Source organism: Pseudonaja textilis, chromosome 1 (genome assembly GCF_049901715.1).
Source record: "Pseudonaja textilis isolate UNSWEBS1 chromosome 1, rPseTex1.2, whole genome shotgun sequence".
NCBI lineage: Eukaryota > Metazoa > Chordata > Lepidosauria > Squamata > Elapidae > Pseudonaja > Pseudonaja textilis.
The window spans coordinates 8,520,374-8,534,021 of NC_141990.1; the positions used below are offsets into that span (position 1 = coordinate 8,520,374).

The window sequence follows — 13,648 nt, forward strand, 5'->3', positions numbered from 1 at the left end:
AGAAATTGGATTGTCTCGACCGGGCCTGCTTTGGTTGGGTTTCTCAGTCGGAACGTTGACAGGATTGCTATTAACTTTGCAGTAGGCCACCCAAAGTTACTTGATTATAAGATGAGTGTCAACTCATAAAATATTTCTATGGTCTTTTTAGAGTGGCCAACAGAAAGGGAGGGGGGAGCAGTGCAGCAGCTTGCAAAACCGAAACTGCATTCCATAAATGTTTTCAAAGATAGGAACTAGGTGACTGAAGTTTCTTCCACCTAAAATTCTAACTGGAGAGCATGATTGATGACTCTGGGCTATGGATGTGTCCCATTGGAGGATATGAATTACGATACACCCAGGGGGTGGGGGAAAACCAGGGTCAAGGGTGACAATGAATGATGTGTCTCAGAGTCAGCTAGCTGTCAGGATTCTGGCAGTTTAAATCCTTTTTAAGTTTTGAACGTTTAGCTCGAGACTTATGGTTTCAATGGGGGTAACTGCCAGAATCCTGACAAGGAGCAGCTTTATGAAATATGAAAAAGGATAAATAATTGGAGTGGTATCAAACATAACGTCCCCCTTCCACACTGTGTCCCAGATGGGATCCACCTTCTGAAGTCCACATACTTGGGTGAGGTCGTCCAGCAAGCATCCAGCGAGGATCGTAGGGAGCCTTGGTGGGAAGGAAATCAATTGTTCTGTCTATCGGATCCTTCACAATGAGCATCGGGACTGGACTGAACACGCTCTAATACAAAAGAAACAAGCCAGAAAGTAACAACATTACACATACTTATAGTTCGAATTTTTCAAAATATCCATCCTGGAGAAAGCCACGTCAGATAGAAATCATCTGTCTTGTTCTCTGTTTGGAGGGAGGATCCCACTTTGGGGATATTATTAATACAAGTAGTCCTTGACTTACAATTGTTCATTTAGTGGCCAAAGTTCCAACGGCACTGAAAAAAGTGACTTATGACCGTTTTGCACACTTTAAGACCACTGTGGCATTCCCATGGTCACATGATCAACATTCGGATGCTTGGCAACTGGCATGTACAGATAACAGATAATCAGAGTTGGAAGGGACCTTGTAGGAGTTTTCGTCAGGTCTTCTGACTGTTGGTTGATGTTCATGGCTGTGAGATGTATAAATTGTTTAAATAAAGAAACAAGGGGAGGAAAGCATACCTTTGGCATGTATGAGAGCCACTGCAGAATGGTGTAGACACCTTCGAAGTCATCACACACAGTGCTGTGGGTCACTCCATTGTTATGCATGATCTGGATACCACCCAACTGGTTGTTAGAAGTGTACACCTCTCTTCCAAGCACCTGTGCAAAGAAAGGGGCAATAAAAAGAAAATTACCAGATTTTTTTTTTATAGCATTCAATGAGCTTTAAAATGCTTTTCGGGGGGGATTCCTCCTACTTATAGAAAACCAACAAAGTGGCTAATACAGCATGCATTAGAATATATGAAGAAAAAACACGACAACCGTATGCAATGAAATTCTTGTATGACAATGTTTGTATATCCAGTCCAGGAAAAGGGAAAGGAAAAAGGACAGGAGGGGAGGGGAAGTGGAAGAGGAGGGGAGGGGAGGAAAGTGGAAGAAGAGAAGGGAAGGGAAGTGGGAGAAGGGAAAGGAAGGAAAGGAAAATGGAAGAAGGAACGGAAACTGGGAGCAGCGAAGGAAAGGAAGAAAAGTAGAAGAAGGAAAGTGGAAGAAAGAGGAAAGAAAAGTGGAAGAAGGAAAGAGAAGGAAGGGAAGTGGGAGAAGGAAGAAAGGAAAGGAAAATGGAAGAAGGAATGGAAACTGGGAGCAGCGAAGGAAAAGGAAGAAAAGTGGAAGAAGGAAAGTGGAAGAAGAGAAGGAAAGAAAAGTGAAAGAAGGAAAGGAAAGTGGAAGAAGAGAAGGGAAGAAAAGTGGAAGAAGGAAAGAGAAGGGAAGGGAAGTGGGAAAAGGGAAAGGAAGGGAAGGGGAAGAAGAGGAGAAGGAAGGGAAGGAGAGGAGAGGGGAGGAGAGGAAAATGGACAAAGAGAAGGGAAGGATAATGGAAGAGGAGAAAGGGAGAAGATGGAAGGGGAGGGGAGGGTAAGAACAGAAGGGGAAGGGAAGGGAAAGAGGAAGGGACGGGACCCTCAGGTTCCTAATTTTCGCATTTTACACTGATACAATTGTTTTTAAAAAATCCTCCTTGTTGTACCGCCAAGAACAAGTCAGAGCATCACATCTACTCTTCTGAAGCAAACAGCTTCAGAGGAACAGACTACCTGGCTGAAATCCACCTTACCCACCTGGCTCCAGAAAATAAAAATAAAAAAACGGGGGTGGGTGGGAATATCACACCAGGCAAACCTGCACAACCCCCTCGAGTTTCCTTGGAAGGCGCTTCCAAGCAGGCGCCTCTGACCACCAGCCTCCGTGCACAGGGCCCGTCTCCTAATCTCCGCCAAGCGCCAGGCACCGCCGCCGCATTTCTCATTCCCCCGCTGTCTCTTCCCATTTGCCCTCTCCCTGACTGATACACTGATCTCTCGGTCACTCGGGTTTCTGCTCTGCTGGGTCCATATTACTAATAACACCTCTGCCACGGCCAGTTTACCTCATGAAAGCAGGAGCACATCATTACAAAATAAACTCATAATTTTGACATTCGAGCAAATACACGCCATTTGTTATTTTTATGGCTCAAGTCTTTCGAACAGGCAGCGGGCATTATATACCTGTTTCATTTAGATTTTATCAACAACAGGGGAAGGGGGGAAAAATAAATAAAACAAGAACAAAGAAAAAGGGGAAAAGAAAAAAAACCCCACCACTGCATGCTCTCCAAAACAAAAACAGACCAGAAAATGTTGGTGGTTTAGAATGGCACCCTGAAGTTTCTCCTCCCTAAAATGGCTGCTGAAATTTGCCCAAGGGTGTTGCCAGGCCCCCTTCAGCTAAAACAGGAGAATTTGGGTTTTGTTTTGCGGGGTTTTTTTGGGCCAAGTACATTACAAGAACACTTGGAGAGCAAGGGTTGGGTCACACCCACAAAATGGCCACTTACGACCATAATTGAGCCCGGAAGTATGGTCGTAAGTCATACCGGTCATTATGTGGGTCACCATGCAACTGCACCCAATTTTACAATCTTTTTTACAGCGGTTGTTAAGCAAATCCATTGTCCACGAAGGGAATTTGGGAGCACAGACCAGAAGCAAATGTCGGTTTCCAGGGGAGAATAACGTCGTTAATTGGGGGGGGAGGTTGTCATGTGATCACGGGAAGCTGCAAATGGCCATAAGTGAGGACCAATTGGCGAGTGTCCAAAATGTGGTCATGTGACCATTCCCTCTGTATGTGGAGGGGGAAGCTTGAAATCCAGGTTGTAAGTGGCCCTGGGGAGATCTGTCAGAACTTTGAATGGTCACTAAGCAACTGGTCGTAAGTTGAGGACTACCAATACAGGTAGACCTCAACTTACAACAGTTCATTCAGCGACCATTCAACATTACAACAGCACTGAAAAAAGTGACTTATGACCAATTTCTACACCGTTGTCCCATTCTCATGGTCACATATTTACATTCAGATGCTTGGCAACCAACTCGTATTTATGACGGTTGCAGTGTCCCAGTGTTGTGGTTCGCCGGCAGCAGGTGTGGACAGCTGAGGTCTTGGAGAGCGAGAACTCAGATGAGGGGCCTGCGTGTGATGCAGGGATGAGGCCAGGACCATCAGGGAGTGGAATGCTGGCTTCGGAGATTGTGGAGGCTGGCAGCAATGATGAAGAGCACCCCGAGGAGCCTGTGCCCAGTGTGCATGCACACAGGGCTGCTCGAACGAAAGAGCAACTGCAGCAGCACAGGTGACTCGGGAGTAAGGCTGCAAGGTGATGGCCCCTCCCTTAAGGGATAAAAGCCAGCCCTCAGAGGTGGGATTCTTTACGGGAAGCAAATAACCTTTTCCACTCAAGCCTTGTGGACATTCAGAATATCTTGGTTGGTGTTTGGAGACTCTTTGTGTTTGAAATATTTCACAGTAACTTTATCTAGTGTTCTTGGCAGCCTTGCACAACCTTGGCAAGGCTCGTTCTTATCAGAGACAATTAGTTTGAAACAGCCTTTTAACCGGGAAGGAACTGAATTCATAAAGAATTATTAAAAGGTTTTGCTGTTACCTCCTTTTCGTGTTTGTTTCCTTGGAACAAGGTTTGGGTCTGAACACCCAGGGTCATGCGATCCCCTTTTGGGACCTTCTGATAAGCAAAGTCAATTGGGGGGAAGCCAGATTCACTTAACAACCAGGTGACTAATTTAACAACCGTGGTGATCCGCTCAACAAACGTGGCAAGAAAAGTCGCAAAATGAGGCAAAACTTACCACAAATTTCTCACTTAGCAACATAAACTCTGGGCTCAATTGTGGGCGTAAGCTGAGGACTACCTCTATTGGGGAAGCTACCCTTTAGGAACATATCTGCCATGGTGGGCCAGGGAAGTCAACACCACATCCCTTGGCCATAAAGGGAATTATGATGAATGATTGATGCTCAGCCGGCATTTTATTTCAACGATTATCTGCATTCAGAATTACACCTATGATTCAAATCTCTCTCCTTCCTATTTCTAGACAAAGCTTTTTCGCAAGTTCAGTGTAACCTCCCAGCAGACTGGTTTTATCCCAGCGAAGCAGGAATGGGAGTTTCATCACTGGAAGCTTTCAAGAAGAGACTGGACTGCCTTTTGTCAAAAATGGTATAGGGTCTGCTTGGGTGGGAGGGGTGGGTCGGACTAGATGACCTACAAGGTCCCCTCCAACTCTGTTAATCTGTATCTGTATCCTAACCCTGTTTGGGGTTTATGGAAGGGGTATCAAACTCGATTTCATTGAGGGCTGCATCAGGGTTGTGTTTGACCTCGGGGCGGGGAAGTGGGCATGGCCAGGGTAGGCATGGCCAGCTTAACATCATTCATGTTGGCGCCTGTGGTGGCCCAAGTACTCTGCCAGCAAAAACAGGGTCCCGAACTCCGTTTTCAGTTGCGATGGCCTCCTGCAGCCCTCTGCCAGTGAAAACGGAGCTCAGGAGGGCCCTCCCGAGCTCCATTTTCACAGGTAGTGGGTTGCAGGAGGCCATCACAGCTGAAAATGGAGCTTGGGACCTAGTTTTCACTGGCAGAGGCACCGCGAGCCGGTCCCTCACTGTTTCCAGAGTGGCCAGATCTAAGCACCCTGATCTGGCCCAAGGGCCTTGAGTTTGATAGCCTTGGCTTATATGGGATTCTATCCTTCCCCACAGGCTCTTCATCAGCATCCGCCGGCTGTCTTCCCACAACTCAGCCTGAAGCCGGGCTGCTGCCTCTGCTATCAAAACACGGAGACAAGTAAATATGGCAGCCTCTCAACGGTGCTTCCCTGAAAGCATCCTGATGCACTGGGGTGGAGGTGGGAGGGCCTATTTGTCTTGGAACTCCAAAACAGAATTTAAAGGGCAGCAGCAGACAGTATATATTAGACCACTTTCGCTGCTTGTCAGCAGCAGTAAACTGGAGGGTTGCTGCAGTCTCTCACTAAGTGGCGTCTGCAATAACAGTTCCCTTTTGCTTCCAGCAGCTCCTGGACCTGTTGGCCGGGGATGGAAATCACAGCAGCATTTTAAAGAAAGGAAGGAAGGAAGGAAGGAAGGAAGGAAGGAAGGAAGGAAGGAAGGAAGGAAGGAAGGAAGGAAGAAAGAAAGAAAGAAAGAAAGAAAGAAAGAAAGAAAGAAAGAAAGAAAGAAAGAAAGAAAGAAAGAAAGAGAGAGAAAGAAAGAAAGAAAGAAAGAAAGAAAGAAATCCTCTCTCCAAATAAAAGCTGCTTTTTTCTGAACTTCCTCTAACCTGCTCTCAAGGAAAAAAATAGATTAAAAACAACAACACCAAAACCCAAGTCTTCTCTTTTTGCTGAGTGCGTTGTCCTTGGCAAGGTTGGCACGACTGTATGTGGCCCAATTTTCCTGTGATCCATGTGCCCATATGTGCCATCTCTGACAGAGGCAGTTTCTAGGCACATTTGGGTACTTGCATTTAGCTAGTTTCTAGGTAGTCTAGTAGCTCAGCGGAAGGGAAAGGAAGGGAAGGGAAGGGAAGAGAGAGGAGAGAAGAGAAGGTGAAGGAGAGGGAGAGGAGACGAGACGAGAAAAAAGAAGGAAGGAAGGAAGGAAGGAAGGAAGGAAGGAAGGAAGGAAGGAAGGAAGGAAGGAAGGAAGGAAGGAAGGAAGGAAGGAAAAGCAGGAGAGAAGAAGAGAAGAGAGGAAGAGAAAAAAGGAAGGAAGGGAGGGTTAAAAAAAGTCTAATAATCCACAACTGAATTTCAATTAGCTTCAATCTACAGCTCCATTCACTTCTGCCCAATAAAATTTGCTTCTGAAATTTTCTAACAGCCTTATGGATGGTTTCCATTTAGACCGGATATAGACAATTCATCTAGGGGCTGTTGGCCACCTTTTTTTACTATTAAGGATCACGAGGCCATGCTTGATGCAGCTAATGGGAACTACAGTCCAATAAATATTTGGAGAAACTAGGCAGAGCGCCATCATCGCGCCACCCATTTTTAATAAAGTTATCCAGAGGCACGGGGACTTCATTTTACTCTCATATTACAGCAATTTATGGGAAGCTGGCCATAATCCAGTTCGCAACTTCTTGGATGAGAAGTGGAAAGTCTTCAAGTAAAACATGAAGTCCAGTTGCCCTTTGAAGAAGCAACTTTGGGGTAACATTGGGCCTGCTTCTGTGCTTTCATTCAACAAGGGAAACTTCTTGAGTTAGGAACACACAGGCTTGGTCTAATGCTTAGAGATTATTAAACTGTGCTCTATTCCTGCTCAATGGAATTATACACCTGTCATCTCTTGCCTCCAAAGTTTTAAGGGTTATAAAGGACTCATTTTTTCCCCTTGCCCTCAAATCTCATATTGCACTCCATGGCCAGCTTCAGAATGGAAAGGCCTACTCTGTATTGATTTAAAGTCGGAGAAATAAATAAAATTCCTTCGTCATTCTAGTTCACAAGAAATTCATGGTAGACTACTACAAGATATGTTTGAAGAGCTTTTTGCAAATCTGTTCCCTCTCCCCTTTCTGATGAGCAAAATATTACAATAAGTGGTTTCTGTGAAACATTGATTAGTGTGATCAGAAATGCCCATGGGTTGTAATTCTAGATGAAAAAAAAGGTGATGAAAATGCCTTCGACTAAACCATGGTTTCAGTGGGGAAACTGTGAGCATCCTAGACCAAGTCGAATCTAGAAAATTCCTGAAAGGTTGGCATTCAAATAAATAAGCCATCATCAGGCGCATAGAGATAAACAACAACTACATACTATTCAAAAGAGACAATAAATAATCCAAAAAGGAAACCAAAAGACCAAAACACCTCCTCGCCAGTAACCAACACCCAGATGAGTAGAAATAAACAGCAATATTAATAACAGATCAACAATAAAGAAATAAGCAATAGCACAATGAGCAGATGGCATGGTTTTCTCTCCAGCAAAATCCGGAAGACCCTTTTTAAAATCAGTGGCTCTTAATCTTGGAAAACATGAAGACGTCTGGATTTCAACTCCCAAAATTTTACAACCAGCTATGCTGGAAGTTGAAGTCCAAACATCTTCAAGTTTCCAAGGTTGATAAACATTGATGCAGATCTTGGCTTCTTGGGGGTCATCTGATGCTCCCAAGAATTAGCATCAGCATCATCCTGAGGTGATCGGAAACTGAAGTATTAAGGATAACCTCCATCTTCTCATAAGATGTCATGATGGCTGGACCAAACAAGGCGTCTACCCACAATCTGGAACTCTCCATCCCAAGTGGGGTGCTGCCAAAAAAAACACCAAGGACATGACCTTAACACTTTCTATACAGGGGCGATCGAGAGCATCCTGTCATATTGTATTACTGTTTGGTTTGGGAGCATTCCTGCTTCAGACAGGAAGGCAGGGCAGAGAGTGATGAGGACAGCAGAAAAGATGATTGGCAGTTCACTTCTTCTGTCCAGGACAGGGCACATATGATCAGGGTCCACAGGATTGTCTGGGATGCTACACCTCCTCTTCACAACCTGTTTTCCTTGCTACCTTCTGGGAGGGGGCTTCGGGGTATCCGAGGCCTAACGTCCAGATTCAGTCACAGTTTTGTTCTGTATAGCATCAACCTTGTGAACGTCTTAAGTTTCCTCTTTCCTCTATGTATTCAAAATGGACAGGGATTAATACGTGTGTGTGTGTGTGTGTGTGTGTGTGTGTGTGTGTAGGTATATACTTATGTATGTATATAGCATGTGTATGTGTGTGTTATATATGTGTTTGGGTAGAGGGTAGGCAAGATAATCTCATTTTTAATGTGAGGGTAGGCAAGATAATCTCATTTTTAATGTGGGCCAGTGTGCTCACCAAAAATGACAATAAAAGTTATCTTATCTTATCTTATGAGGAACATCCAAAGGATAGTAAAAAAGCAAAAATAAATAAATAAATAAATTCAGGGATCAAGATTGTGTTTTAATGCTGAAACAGAGAGACTTAAATTCCGCAATGTTGGTAGAACAAGTAATGCCTGTCCCATCCTTGGCTGATCAACGGCCTCTCTGACTCAGCCAAAATTGCTTTCTTTCTTTAAAAAAACAACAACAGAGTTAAGATAGGGCACATATATTTTCACCAGACAACAGCAAAAAAGGCCTCTGCCAATGTTTCTGCTGCAATTCATTCCCTTTGGCACACATGGGCCCCGCTCGTGCACGTAACTGGAGGCAGGCCTTCCAGAAGTACACATTAAAATGGTTTGGCCTACGTGGTTGGCCACTTGTTTAAGTTAGTCACATGGTTGCTAAGAGAATATGGTTTCTCCATTGACTTTGCCTGTCTGAGGGTTGCAAAAGGGGATCATATGACAAGGCTCCGACAATTTGAATTTGAATTCTTTATTGTCATTGTACATATATACACAATATACATACAACGAAATTCACATAACACCCAGAGACTGGAGTCAACATGCACACACACATGACAATCCCCAAACACCTCACCACCCGCCAAAATTCCCCGCTTCCTAAAAACACGCAAGCGTCCACACAACAGACCAAGTAATACTGTCCAACAGCTCACTTATGGTGGTCCTTAAGTTCATCGTTAAGTGCAATTATAGCTCTGGGCTAAAAATTGTTCAGAAAACATGTGGTCTGAATTTTAATTGTTCTGTATCTTCTGCCAGAAGACAATATACCCCCATTCAAATCATAAGTCTCTAGCCACATCTCTCAAAATAATAATAAAAAAGATTTATTAGGAATGACCATGTCGGCATTACCTAGGTGCAGCCAACTCTAAGACACATCATTCATTTTCCCCTTGCCCCTGGTCTTCTCCCCACCCTCTGGATGTATATTCTCCAATGGGACACATCCGTAGCCAAGAATCATCAATCATACTCTCCAGTAATAATCTTACATGCCAACAGCTTCAGCTCCCTAGCAATTATCTGAAGCATTTAAGGAATGCACTATTTTCCCCACTGCCTTTCTGCTGGCTACTAAAAAGACCAAAGGAGTATTTTTTAGTTGACAAGTAGGTTGCCAAGCGGCCGATCACATGACTGTAACCATCATAAATACTGTGTTTCCCCAAATAAGACCAGGTCTTATTTTCTTTTGGACATAAAAATAAGAACTAGGGCTTATTTTCAGGGATGTCTTATTTCCCCGCCCCCCAATGTACAGGAGGTCCCCTTCTGCTTGCTCGCAATGGGGAAGGTGGCCGTGCGGTGCTCCAGCGCCATTGCCATGAGATGGAGGGGTGGAGCTGTCCCATATGTCCTGCACCAGCTTACCTCAGGGCCCTCACAGCCAGGCCATCCATGCCCCGATACCTGCCTCACCTTGTGGCGGCAGCTCCAGCAGCCCCGTCCAGCAGGACCCCACGTGGCTGCCGGCCCACTTCTTCTGCTTGCTTGTGGCTGCAACAGAGCAGGAGGCCGAGTGACGCACCAGTGCTGTGACCATGAAGAGACACCCCTTCTCTTCGTGGCCACAGCACTGGTGCGTCACTCGGCTTTCCCATGCGCCCCGCACCGGCTTACCTCAGGGTTCCTGCCATCCGGCCATCCACACGCCGACACATGCCTTGCCTCGCAACCATGAATCGGTTGTCAAACATCTGAATGTAAATCATGTGACCATGGGATGGGACAATGGTGTGAAAAAAGTCACTTTTTTCACCGGCATTGTAATGTGGAACAGTCACTAAATCAACTGTTGTACTTGTATCCCGACTGTCTGAAGATTACTGCCGCTGTCATTGTCAAACAACACAGCCGGTCCTTCTCTCCCTCCTTCTAGAAGCTGGAGAACTAAACAACCTTGACAAGCTTCATGGAAAAGCTGAGGGGAAAACCCCACCCATTCCAGCCAAGCACCGTTGTTTTTCTTTCCCCCATCCCTCCTTCCTTTCCAATTAGCATTCTTCAGGTGTTGCATCTATTCCTATCCACCCTAATTGTCGTGCTGAGCCACTCCAGAAAGATTCATACCATGCATTAATAATTATAATAATGCCGTTTTGCATGGCGAGGACGGCCCTGGCAGATTCAATTCTCGCCTTATGACTTTGATCTCATTTGTCATGACGAGAGGAATGATCTGCAAGCGGGGGGCTCCTGATCTCAGGACTGAGTGGAACCGTTGGGTTCAAGAGCAGAAAGGAAACCCTTTGGCTGATGGTTCAAAGAAGCCCCCAGGGACATTCCAAATTTAGGCACTGTTTTAATGTGAGGAAGAGAAAAAGGGAGCCGTATACAGGGAGTCCCCGACTTAACGGTGGTTCGCTGAGTGACCATTCAAAGTTACAACAACACCAAAATAGAATAGAGTAGAATAACAGAGTTGGAAGGGACCTTGGAAGGTCTTCTAGTTCAACCTCCTGCCCAGGCAGGAAACCCTACACCACTTCAGAGAAATGGTTATCCAATCTACTCTTAAAAAATCCCAGTGTTGCAGAATTTACAATTTCTGGGGGCAAGTTGTTCCACCGATTAATTATTCTGTCAGGCAATTTCTCTTTGGTTCTAAGTTGCTTCTCTCCTCGATTAGTTTCCACCCGTTGCTTCTTGTCCTGCCCTCAGGTGCTTTGGAGAATAGCTTGACTCCCTCTTCTTTGGGGCATCCCCTGAGATATTGGAAGACTGCTATCCTGTCTCCCCTAGTCCTTCTTTTCATCAAACTAGACGTACCCAATTCCAACAACCGTTCTTTATATGTTTTAGCCTCCAGTCCCCGAATCATCTTTGTTGATCTTCTCTGCACTCCTTCCATAGTCCGACATCTTTTTTATAGACTTGACTTATGATCATTTTTCACACTTCGTGTGGTCATGTGATCAAAATTCGGATGCTTGGCAAACTGACTTTTATTTATGACGGTTGCACTGTCATAAATAGGAGTCCCTTTGTGGGGGTCACGGGATGCCCTTTTGCGAGCTTCCGAGAAGCAAAAGTCAACGAGGAAGCCAGATTCACTTACCAACCAGGTTAGTAACTTAACAACTTGCAGCTATTCACTTAACCACAAGAAAGCAAGAAAGCTTGCAAAACGGAGCCAAACCTACTTGACCACTGTCTTGGTTAGCCACAGAAATGTTGAGCTCAATTGTGGTCATTAAGTCAAGGACTATCTATGTTAACATAACATGACATGACATGACACTCTGCTAAACAACTGATTCCCACAACACTGTCAACTTATTTACTACAACTGTATTACTATTATTCCTTTCATTCTTCCTACTACCTATCTCTTCCTCTTATGACTATAACTGTGTTGCTTGTATCTTTACAATTTATATTGTTTTATGTCAGGGCTCCAACAAATCTACCCCCATTCAAATCATAAGTCTCTAGCCGCATCTCTCAGAGTAAAAAAAGATGATTTATTTAGGAGTGGCCATGTTGGTGTTAGCTGGGTGCAGCTGACACTAAAAATCATCATTCATTTCCCCCTTGACCCTGGTCTTCCTCCCACCCCCTGGACGAATATTATCCAATGGGACACATCCATAGCCAAGAGTCATCAATCATGCTCTGCAGTAATATTCTTGCGCAGTGACAGCTTTGGGCTGCCAAGGCGATTATCTGAAGCATTTAAGGAATGCACTGCTTTCCCCCACTCCCTTTCTGCTGGCAACTAAAAAGACCAAAGGAGTATTTTTAATTGACATTTTATTTGTTTCCTAGTATGATTTGATTGCTTATTTAGTAACCTATCACTATCACTAAGTGTTGTGTCTTATGAATCGATGAATGTATTTTATTTTCTTCTTTATGTACACTGAGAGCATATGCACCAAAGACAAATTCCTTGTGTGTCCAATCACACTTGGCCAATAACAAATTCTATTCTATTCTATTCTATTCTATTCTATTCTATTCTATTCTATTCTATTCTATTCTATTCTATTCTATTCTATTCTATTCTATTCTATTCTATTCTATTCTATTCTATAACATGGTTAATCCAGCCAATTCCACATTCCATTTTGCAAGCCATGTTTGCTTGTGGGTGACCAACACCAAGTGAAGACAGGGGGACTCGCGATCTGTGAGAAATGCATTACAAACATGTTTGTGCACACACACTTCCACAAATCCGTCTACTTTTCATCAGCGATACCTTCCTGCATCTGGGAAGGAAACAGGGTTTTACCGACGCAAGTGTTCTGTGTCACTTCTTTATTTTAAACACTATTAAACACAAAGCTAGGAGGATTACTAACACCTCAGAGGACTGGTTCAAGGTTCAAAAGGCCTGAACATCCATTTGTAGAGTTCTGCACTTAGATTGCCGTTTGTATGTGTGTGTGTGTGTGTGAAGCAAATGTACAAGGCCCATTACTTGCACATGGAAGATGCATTTGAGGGATTCAGACAGACTTCCACACAAATGAGCCAGCCATTTGCTTCAGCTGCCAAGAGACAACTGATTCTTGGGCTGGATCAACCGAGGTACAATGTCGAGGTCACGGGAAGTGATCTGTTCTATGTTGCATTGGTGAGGCTGCACTGGCATAGAGGTCGTCCTCGAGTTACGACCACAATTGTGCTCAAAATTTATGCGGCTAAGTGAACCATTTGTTAAGTGAGTTTGCCCCATTGTTACGACGTTTCTTGCCATGGTTCTTAAGTGAATCATTGCATTTGTTAAGTTAGTAACACGATTGTTAAGTGAATCTGTCTTTCCCCATTGACTTTATGTCAGCATTCCAGAAAACCTCCACTCCAACAAATAACTCCAAGGCAGACATCCTCTCCAAGGTTCTTGTTATTAGAGTGGTAAACTGGCACACCTGGGAAATCCCGAATCTGAAAGTTCTGGGTTTCCTTGCAATAAGTAAAAAACTACAAATCCACCCCCTACACCTCTCATGGCATCACATGCCCCAATCACCATCCGTACCAACTTGAGACATCCCCTCACCCAGGTGCAGAAACCACATGACCTTGACTTAGAAGAAGAATGCTATTATATCTAATCACATACACTCCAAGAAATTCCCCCCTCACATTTTCCCAGGCTCAAGAATGTGGCAGTGTGGAAGCGTCTGGTCTCAATATGGCTTCCAAAGCTGAC

General features: G+C 44.4%; 1 protein-coding gene across 6 annotated transcripts in view; it reads right to left on the reverse strand.

The window, feature by feature from the left end:
• ACACA (acetyl-CoA carboxylase alpha) overlaps nucleotides 1-13,648 on the reverse strand; it is a 270,148-nt gene that overhangs the window by 59,607 nt on the left and 196,893 nt on the right. For all 6 annotated transcript variants that reach the window (XM_026710272.2, XM_026710270.2, XM_026710271.2 and 3 more), the window contains 2 exons: nucleotides 1,177-1,320; nucleotides 613-733 (listed from right to left, as the gene is read on the reverse strand). In XM_026710272.2, coding sequence (XP_026566057.1) covers nucleotides 613-733; nucleotides 1,177-1,320 — 265 coding nt within the window. The remainder of the gene's footprint in view (nucleotides 1-612; nucleotides 734-1,176; nucleotides 1,321-13,648) is intronic.